The sequence below is a fragment of the Oryctolagus cuniculus genome, chromosome 16, assembly GCF_051225735.1.
Source record: "Oryctolagus cuniculus isolate XC-2025 breed Fujian yellow rabbit chromosome 16, ASM5122573v1, whole genome shotgun sequence".
NCBI lineage: Eukaryota > Metazoa > Chordata > Mammalia > Lagomorpha > Leporidae > Oryctolagus > Oryctolagus cuniculus.
The window spans coordinates 975283-985043 of NC_142882.1; the positions used below are offsets into that span (position 1 = coordinate 975283).

The 9761-nt window shown below is 75.9% G+C and overlaps 1 protein-coding gene across 1 annotated transcript; it reads right to left on the reverse strand.

Annotated features, from left to right (window-relative positions):
• Window positions 1–935: 935 nt before the first annotated feature.
• BTBD2 (BTB domain containing 2) lies at window positions 936–8656 on the reverse strand. The gene is made up of 9 exons (XM_089315252.1): window positions 8134–8656; window positions 4012–4131; window positions 3462–3618; window positions 3228–3333; window positions 2860–3057; window positions 2540–2732; window positions 2208–2295; window positions 1986–2132; window positions 936–1755 (listed from the first exon to the last, which is right to left on the reverse strand). The coding sequence occupies exons 1-9, from the start codon at window positions 8553–8555 to the stop codon at window positions 1594–1596; spliced, it is 1593 nt and encodes a 530-aa protein (XP_089171378.1). The 5' UTR covers window positions 8556–8656; the 3' UTR covers window positions 936–1593.
• Between the last annotated feature and the right edge of the window lie 1105 nt (window positions 8657–9761).

Below are 9761 nucleotides of genomic sequence, written 5' to 3' on the forward strand. Positions count from 1 at the left end.
TGTGTCCGCGGGACGCAGCCCGGCGCGCAGGGGCCCCCGACGCCCAGCGCGGGGGACAGGGGACGCCGCTGGCTGCCCAGGCCTGGGCGCCGGGGCCGCAAACGTCCCGGGCAAAGTCGCGTGCAGCGGCGGCCCTGCCCCCACGTCCCTCTCGGGCGTGGCCCGGTCCAGTGGGCATCTGGGAGGGAACCGGCAGGGTGCTGGGGGCGGGCGCACCTTGAGCGTGGCGCAGGCCGTGTGGTTGCTTTATGTAAGTTTCTTTAGTGAAAATTCATTTTGGTGCAAAACATGTCGAAGTCCGTATGTAGGAGGATCTTCAGTTTGTGAAAATAGATTGGGGGGCCGGCGTCTGCACTGCCCGCATCCCACGTGGGCGCCGGTTCTGTCCCGGCTGCTCCACTTCCGTCCAGCTCGCTGCTGTGGCCCGGGAAGGCAGTGCACGATGGCCCAGGTGCTGGGGGCCCTGCACCCGCGTGGGGGACCCGGATGGAGCTCCTGGCTCCGGATCGGCGCAGCCCCGGCCGACTGGGGAGTGACCCGGCAGGTGGAGGCCCCCCCCCCCCGCCACCCTTCAAACATCTTTGAGAACAACAGGGGGCGCGCTTCGGCGCAGCGGTGAGTGGCGTCAATGTCTGCCTGAAGACGGAGAAGGCAGAGGTGCCCAGGGCCCTCCCATCCGCGGCCGCCCGCGCCCGGGAGCCCGCCCGGCCGTCATCAGGGCGTCGCGTTGGCGGCAGAGGCGGGACCCCCAGTGTGCCCTCCCCGTGTGTGCCTGTGGGTGGGGGTGTCGGCTTCCGGCCACCGCTCGTCTCCCGCGGACGGCGCGTGCCGCTCGGGCCCCCTCGTGGCTGCGTCCCCGGGGCCGCTCCTCCCGTGGGGCCGTGGGCAGCGCCCGCGGGCTGAGCGCGGACGGAAGGGGTGCGGCTCAGGGCACGTGCGTTTCTCCCTTTATTTAAAAAAATCATCCGGGGGCGCGTGAGCGGCCTCCCGTGGCGGGGGTCGCGGGGCGGGGCGGGGGTCGGCTATGTACAGGTGGGCGCCGCCCTGGGTCTGGCCGCAGCCTCGGCCCCGCCCCCGGCCCCGGGTCGGAGGCGCCGCCTGGGCACGGGCTGGGCGGCGGCGGCCACGGAGGCCACGACCGGCCTCCGCCTCGGGGCTCGTGGGGCCGAGGTCGCGTTCCCCCCGCGGGGTCCCCGTGGCCGGCGCCGCTAGGTGTAGATGACCCCGGGTACGGGGGGACTCTGGGGGCCGAGGCCGCGCCGCGCCCGCCCCGCGCTAGGTGTAGATGACGACCTCGGGGCAGGGGGGGCCCAGGGGCCGAGGCCGCCTCCCCCCGCGGGGCCCCGCTAGGTGTAGATGACCCCGGGGCTCTGGGGGCTGTGGGGGCTCGGGCCGCTAGCTGTAGAGGACGACCTCGGGGCCGGGGCCTGGGCCGGGGCCGGGGCCGGGCCCCCGAGGTGTAGACGGGCCTAGGTGTAGACGGGCCTAGGTGTAGAAGATGACCTCGGGGATCTGGGGGCTCGGGCCGCTAGCTGTAGAGGACGACCTCGGGGCCGGGGCCGGGCCCCCCAGGTGTAGACGGCGACCGCGGGCCTAGGTGTAGAAGATGACCTCGGGGATCTGGCCGTCCTCCACCGAGGTGCCGTTGTTGTTTCCCGCGGCGTAGCAGAAGGTGAAACAGGTCTTGGCGCCGGTGCTGGGGGACTCGTGGGTCACCTTGCGCAGGCCCTTGGTGCCGTAGTGCGAGTCGGGGCCCTGAGGGGCGGGGGCGGTCAGCGGGGCGGCCGGCCGTGGGGCGGGCGCACTTTGAGCGTGGCTGGCGGGGGCGGGGCCGGGCGGCACCTTGAGCGTGGCTGGCGGGGGCGGGGCCGGGCGCTAGGGGCGGGGCGGGGCGGGGCCGGGCGGCACCTTGAGCGTGGCTGGCGGGGAGGGGCAGGGGTGGGGCCGGGCGCTGGGGGCGGGGCGGGGGCGGGGCCGGGCGGCACCTTGAGCGTGGCGCAGGCCGTGTAGTTGACGCTGGGCAGCACCTCTACCGGCTCCCGGAACATGACGCGGAAGGTGCCGGCCGAGCCGTCGCAGCTGAAGCCGGTGTCGTTCTGGCCCAGGACGGTGTTGCTGTCCGTGTGGATGATCTGGGGGAGGGGCGCGGTGAGGGGCGGCGCGCGCGGGGGCCCCCTCCCCCCGGGGGCGGGGCGGCCCGGGCGCACCTGGATGTTCACTTGGTAGTCGGTGGGGCCGTGGATGGAGCCGTACAGCCCGAAGCCCACCACGAAGATGCGCTTGTTGACGGAGAACCTGGGGGGGGGCGCGTGAGCGTGCGGGGGTGTCGGGGGGCTGCAGGAGCGTGGGGGGACTGCAGGAGCGTGGGGGGGCTGCAGGAGCCCGCGGGAGGGGCCGCGTGAGCGTGCGGGGGGGGGGGTCTGCAGGAACCCGCGGTGGGGGTCGCGTGAGCGTGCGGGGGTGGTGGGCGGGGACTGCAGGAACCCGCGGGGGGGGGCGGGGGCGCGTGAGCGTGCGGGGGGGGGGGGGGGCGCCGCACCTGATGCGGTCGCTGGTGCCGCTGTAGCCCCAGCGGCTCTCCACCTGCTGGAAGCGGCTCACGCTGCACTCCTTCCCGCGCAGGCAGCAGCGCGGCCGGTCGATGAAGTCCACGCGCGGCTTGGGGTTCACGGTGAAGTGCAGGAAGAGGCTGACCACCTCGCGGTCGCCCAGGATGCCCGACTGGGCGGGGCCTGCGCACGGGCGGACGCGCTCAGCGGGCAGCCGCCCCCACCCGACGCCGGGAGCGGCCCCAGGGCCCCTGGCACCCACGCGGCGCAGGACGCACGGGGCTCCCCACACCCGCCGCGCGCCGCGCACCTGCCGCGAACTCCTCGATGGTCATGAGCGGGAAGCGGATGAGGCCCAGGGCGGCGCCCAGCACCGCGCGCTTGTTCTCGGGCGTCACGGGCAGCTGCTGCCGCTGGCACTCGGCCTCGGACCAGCGCACCACGGCGCTGAACAGCCGCGCTTCCCGGATGCCCAGTGTGTCGCGCTCCAGCACCGCCACCAGCGTGTCTGCGGGCGCGGGCGCGGGCGCGGGGCTGTCACCGGGAGCGCGCCCCGGCCGCTCGGCCCCGCCCCGCCCCCGTCCCCGCCCCGCCCGCACACCCAGTCGATGTCCCTCTATTCGGCCCCGCCCACTCCCACGCCCCGCCCCGCCCCCGGGCCCCGCCCCGCCCGCGCACCCAGGTCGATGTCCGTGAAGCCCTCGGCGGCGATGGCGTCGGCCGTGTGCTTGTCGATGCTCTCCAGACACAGGCTGGCCAGCTGCGGCTCGTCGAACAGGCGGGCCTGGGGGCAGCGAGCGGCCGTCAGCCCCGCCCCGCGCACCTGCCCTGCCCCGCCCCCGGCACCTGCCCTGCCCCGCCCCCGCGTGCGCCGCCCCGCCCCCTGCACCTGCCCCGCCCCGCCCCCGGCACCTGCGTGAGCAGCATGAAGGCGTTGTCGGCCCTCAGGTTCTTCTTGAGGAAGTCCACGCAGTGCGCCTCCAGCGCCGGCACCGCGTACTTCTTGGCCGTGTACAGCGTGGTCATGACCGTCTCGGGCCCGATCTGCACCTCATCCGAGTACAGGAACCTGCGGGCGGGCGGCGCGGGCTCTGAGGCGCAGCACCCACCCCGGCCGCAACTGCGCCAGGAACCTCCTGGAATCCGTGTCGAGGGCTGGGTTCCCCCACCCCAGGGAATGGCGCACCCGCCCCGGCAGCCCAGCCCCGCGGGATCCCCACCGCGCCGCCCCGGGCCAACTAAGAAGCCAGGAGGCGGGCCCTCGTCCCGCGGGGCGCAGGTTCGAGTCCCGGCTGTGGCCTGGGAGAGCAGTGGACGATGGCCCCGGTCCTCAGGTCCCTGCACCCGCGTGGGCGACCCGGAGGACGCTCCTGGCTTCAGCCCGGCCCGACCCAGGCCGCTGCGGCCATCTGGGCAGTGACCGCTGGACGGAGGCCCCCCCCGACACACCGCCAGGCCTCACTTGAGCAGCGCCAGGAAGGCGGCGGGCTCGACGTCGGGCAGCTCGATCTCCGTGGACGTGGTGGCCATGCCCCCGTTGAACATGGCGTCAAAGACGGCGCTGCCCACGGCCAGCACGAACCTGAGGCAGAGAGACGCCCGCCCTCAGCCTGCGCCAGCCCAGCGGCCGCCCCGCCCAGCACCCGGACCGCAGAGGGTGGGGGCAGGGAGACCCGGGCCGCCCCCCCCGCCCTGACGGACTCCCCAGGCTGTGGGGGGGCCCGCGGGCTGAGGTGCGGGGCGGGAGCGACGGCCAGGCGGGCGGTGGCCTCGGGAGCGGGGCGGGGCGGGGCGGGGCGGGCCCCACCCGACCCCGGGAGCAGCCCCCCCAGCCTGCAAGGCCCTGCACCGCCCCCACTGCTGGGGGACGCAGCTCGGCCTCGTCCACGGCCCCGGCCTGGCCCCCCCCATGCTCAGCAGCCACGCAGAGCCCCTCCCCCACCGAGACGCACAGGCCACCCCCCCAGGAGAGACCCGGGGGCGCGGCCCCACCCTCCCCCCCCCCACACCTGCCCAGGGGTCCTCCGCACCCTCGCGGCTCTCGGTGGCCAGCCGCCCCCAGGCCCCTCCGCCTGCCCCCTCCCCGGGTGCGGCGTGCACCGCACAGCAGCCAGAGGTGGGCGCCGCTGCGCTGACCACGGACGCTGGGTGGATTCAGGGCGGCCACTCGCCACGCGTGCAGGCCCCGAGGACGTCAACCCGGGGACACGCAGGCCGCGGCCAGGACGGGGGGGGGCTCCACCAACGACACGTGCAGGGCGGGGCTCCACGGGGGCGGGACACGGCCAGGAGGGGGGGGCTCCACGGGGGCGGGACACGGCCGGGACGGGGGGGGGGCTCCACGGGGGCGGGACATGGCCGGGACGGGGGGGGGGCTCCACGGGGACGGGAGGGGGACCTGTGGCTGCCAGGGGCTGGAGGCCCTTCCAGGGAAGTCTCCTTTTAGAGCGAGGAGGTGGGGGTGACTGTGGCACAGCAGGGAAACGTTGCCTGCAGGCCCGCACCCCACGTGGGCGCGGGTTCGAGTCCCGGCTGCTCCACTCCCGATCCAGCTCCCTGCTGTGGCCTGGGAGGGCAGTGGACGATGGCCCAGTGCTGGGCCCTGCACCCGCATGGGGGACCCACACGGAGCTCCTGGCTCCCGGCTCCAGCCCAGCCGCTGCAGCCGTTTGGGGCGAACCAGCAGCTGGGAGAGCCCCTCCCCCTCTGTACCCGTGCCTTTCAAATAAACCCAGCAGCAAAGCCAAGGTGCCGGGGGCAGCCCTGCCGCCTCCGGGTCTCCACCTCAATACCTGGGCCGCCCGCCGCCCGCAGAGCCGGGCTCCCACCCCCGCCCCGCCCGTCCGCCTCCGGAGACCCTGGGACGGGGCGGCTCTGTGCGGTGAGGACCCGGAGAGCCCCGAGCGCCCCCGCGTGTGGACACGCGTGTGCGGGCGGAAACCCACGCGCACAGGGCTCTTCAGGCCCTCGTGGACACGCCCGTCCGAGGACCGTCAGCCGCCTCCACGCAGGCGCCCAGAGCCCCCGGCCCGCGCGGGGAGGCCCGGCCACCTCAGAGCGTGCGTTTCCACTTCTGAATACTCATTTTAGTCATTTGAAGAAGTCAGAGTGGGAGGGAGGGAGGGAGGGCGGGCGGGCGGGCGGCTCCCATCCGCCGGGGCACTCTATGGCCTCAGTGACCGGAGCCAGGAGCCCCATCCGGGTCCCCCACGCGGGTGCAGGGCCCGAGCACCGGGCCATCGTCCACTGCCCTCCCAGGCCACAGCAGGGAGCCAGACCGGAAGTGGAGCAGCCGGGACTCGAACCCGCGCCCACGTGGGGTGCGGGCCTGCAGGCGGGGCCTCCCCCGCGGCCCGTTTGCGTCGAGGCTGACGGATTTGCGGGCGGCGCTGTGGCGCAGCGGGCTAAGCCTCCACCTGGCACCAGCGGAGATGGCCACGTGCTGGGCCCCTGCACCCGCGGGGGAGCCCTGGCCGGGGCGTGGGGGGGGGCCCGCGGAGCGGCACGAGGCGGGGGCGCCGGGTGTCACCGGGTTCAAAGCGTGCGGTGACCAGCACGGTCACGCCGCCCTCACCGCGGACGGCCGCCTGCCGGCCAGACCGTAGTCACCACCGGCCCCGACCGGCCCCGCGGCCACGGAGACCCGAACCCAGCGACCTGCACCGAGTCCGGTGTGGGGCATCGGCGGCCCAGCCGGCCCAGCGCGGCCGCCTGCCTCCTCCTAACCCGCCTTCAAGCAAACGAACCAAGTGGCCGCACGCCGGCTCCTGACCCCAGCTGCCCGCCAAGGCGGATGGCGCTGGGGCCCCTGCCGCCCCGGGGAGGCCTGGGCTGAGCCCCCAGCCCAGCCCGCGGGAGCCGTGTCTGCCTCCGGGAAAAGCCCGGCAGGGGCACGCACACGCCGCGACCCCGGGGAGCGCCAGCCGCCCAGCACAGCGGCCGCCAGAGTCGCAGGACACAGCGTCCACCGCTGGCTCACTCCCAACTGCCCGCAGCAGCTGGGCAGGGCCAGGGGCCAGGGGCTCCGTCCGGGCTGCCCGGGGGCCTGAGCCCTCATCTGCTGCCTCCCAGGCCGCCGGCAAGAAGCCGGATTAGAAGCGGAGCAGCCGGGACTCCCGGACTGGAGCCGGTGCCCACCGGGATGCCCGGGCGGCTCGGCCTGCTGGCCTTCACAAGTAAAGTTTTACTGGAACGAAAGCGCGCGCCTCTGCTGATGCCGGCGCACCCAGGGGTGAGTGGCGGCAGCGCCGCCCAGTCCAGCGCAGGGGAGCTGCCCGCGCTCAGCTACTGGGACTGCCCCACCGGGACCCCCGAGCCCCAGGCTCCGCCTCCCACAGCGGCCGGGGAGGGGTGGGGACCAGGCCTGGCGCCGCCTCCCCCGAACGGGCGCTCAGGCCTGATCCAACCAACATCCTCGCCCAGGGCCCCGCCAGGACCCCCGCCAGGACCCCACCAGGACCCCCCCACCAGGACCCTGCAGGACCCCCGCAGGACCCCGCCAGGACCCCGCAGGACCCCCGCCAGGACCCCGGTGGCCGCTACGGGGGCGGCCGAGAGGAAGGCCGGGGCGGCGCGTGGGCAGGGCCGTGGCCTCCCCGCCTCTCTGGGGTCCCAGAGTCCAGCCTGGACGGGGCGGGGGGATTCTCCGCTGCCCCCAGCCCGCTCCTGTCTGACCCGGACGCTGCCACAGGGGGCGCCCCTGCCCCACCTGCAAACAGCGCCAGCCGCACCCTGGGGACCCTCGGGTGTGGACGCGGGGGTGGGGGCCCGGAGGCCAGGGCCGCCCCCCACACCCAGCGCACCTCGGGGGGCTGCCCTGTGTTCCCAGGGAGTAGCGCGGCCCAGCCCACCCTGCGGGGAGCGGAGAGCGCAGGACCCCTGTGTTGGGCCAGGGCGTCCCAGCAGACTGGGGGGGGGGGGGACGCACTGAGGGTCCCATTGCACAGGAGTGGAAACTGAGGCACGGCAGGCTGGGCCCCCAGTCCTGCACCTGCCCCCACGGGGGCGCTCAGCCACACACCCGAGACCATGGCGGCGGCTCCACGGAAGCCGGGACCTGCGCGTCGCAGCTCTGCGGCCCCCCGGACGCCCCCAGACCTCCCCCTGCACCTCAAAGCCCCCGGGGCCAGGCCAGGCGCCCCTCACTGCTGCTCAGGCGGCCGCGCCCGGACCCCAGGCCCCCTCCACTGCGGCCGAAACACCTGTCCCCACCGTGGTCCCCCGCTCTCCGAGGGCCCCCAAGCCAAGGTCAGCCCGGGGCCCCAGCAGCCGCCCCCCACTCACACCCCGAGATCCGAGCCCCTGACCCCGGCTGGACCCCGCCGGCGCTGGCTCCGGGCGTCGCGCGGGGGACGGCCCGGCTCCCAGGATGACGGAGCAGCGCGCGGTGACCTGACGCACGGCAGGCCGGCGCCCGAGGACCCCGACGCGGGCAGGGACGCCCCGGGGGGGGGACCCCGCGCCCCCAGCCCGGGCCCCACCGCGGGGGCCCCAGGAGGGGCTGCTCCCGAGCCGACGCCCCCCGCGCTCCCGGAGGGCGGCCTCGCGACGGGGAGGGAGCCTGCGGCGCGGGCCGCGCGCCCACCTGTGCGCCGGGACGCGCTGCGCGCCGAGCCCCTTCCCCACCAGGAAGTGCACGTCGCACAGCACCTCGTTGTTGAAGAGGAAGGCGAAGCGCTCCTGCACCGTGGGCTTCGACGCCTGCCAGTTGTACGCGGGCTCGCGCAGCAGCGCCCCCGCCGCCTCCTCGCGCTCGGCGCCCGCGGCCTGCGCGTCCGCCCCGGGGCCCGGCGCGGCGGCGGCGGCGGCGGCGGCGGCGGGGGCCGGCCCGGGCGCGGAGGCGGCGGCGGCGGCGGCGGCAGCGGCGGCGGCGGCGGCAGCGGCGGCGGCGGCCGCGTTGCCCGGGGCGGGCGCGGCGGCGTTGGCGCTGGGCCCCGGGGCGCCCCCCGCGCCCGGGCCGACCCCCGGCGGGCACGACGCGCGCCCGCCGCTGCCTCCCGCCGCCATCTTGTCGCTGCGGCGCGGGGGCGGGGCCTTGTGGGCGGGGCCGCGAGGGGCCGATGGGAGGCGGGAGGGCGGGGCCAGGAGGCGGGGCCGGGGGCGGGGACAGGAGGCTGCACGGGAAGTGGGAGTCTGGGGACGGAGCGCAGCCCGGCGGGCGGTCCTGGGGAGGAGCCTGGGGGCGAGGCCGATGGAGGCGGCAGGGCGGGGACAGGAGGCGGGGCCGGGGGCGGGGCCTGGGAGGCTGCACGGGAAGTGGGAGTCTGGGGACGGGGCGGAGCCCGGCGGGCGGGCCTTGGGCGGAGCTTGGTGGGCGGGGCCGATGGGAGGGAACAGGAGGCGGGCCGGGGGCGGGGCCAGGGAGGCTGCACGGGAAGTGAGAGTCGGGACGGAGCGCAGCCCAGTGGGCGGGCCTTGGGCGGAGCTTGGTGGGCGGGGCCGATGGGAGGGGACAGGATGAGGGGCGGGGCGGGGGAGTGGAGAGTTCGGGGGGCGGGGCGGGTTGTGGAGAGGGGGCTTCGGTTCTGAGCCCCGGACCCCGGCGCCAGCATCACACACTGGACCCGAACCCCTAACCCAGGTCGTGACTCCTGAGCCCCAGACCGCAGACGGTGAGCCCCTCGCCTCAGACCCGCGACCCCCGCCCTAAGCTGCGCACGCGGACTCCGGGTCAGGCCCTGGATCCTGGATCCGTGTCCGACTGCCCCGCGCAGGGGACGCCTACACAGACGAGGACCCTCGAGGGCGCCGGGCGCCAGCAGGGGACACTCCGGTGACCCAGGACTCCGGGTCTAGGGGACCCCAAAACACGGACCGCGCGCGCAGGTCGGAGCTAGGAGAGCCTAAGGTGGGGCTCCGGGAGCGCCTCCCACGCGGCTCATCGGGCCGGCCCCTCCCCCGCCACACGCTTCATTCTGCCCCGCATCCCCCCCAGTCTCGCCCACTCTTCGTATTTTTATTTTTAAGGCTTTGCTGTATTTATTTGAGAGGCGAGTGACGGAGAGGGGTCTTCCCTCTGCGGGTCCACTCCCCAGATGCCAGCAGCCAGGGCTGGGCCGGGCTGGGGCCAGGAGCCCTGTGGGGTTTCCGGTGGGGGGGTGCAGGGCGCTCACCGGTCACCGCTGCCCCCCAGGGTGTGCATGAGCGGGGAGTGGCGCTGGGACCCCGGGGTGCTCTTGAGCAGGGGCTGGGACTGGGGTGCGCATGAGCGGG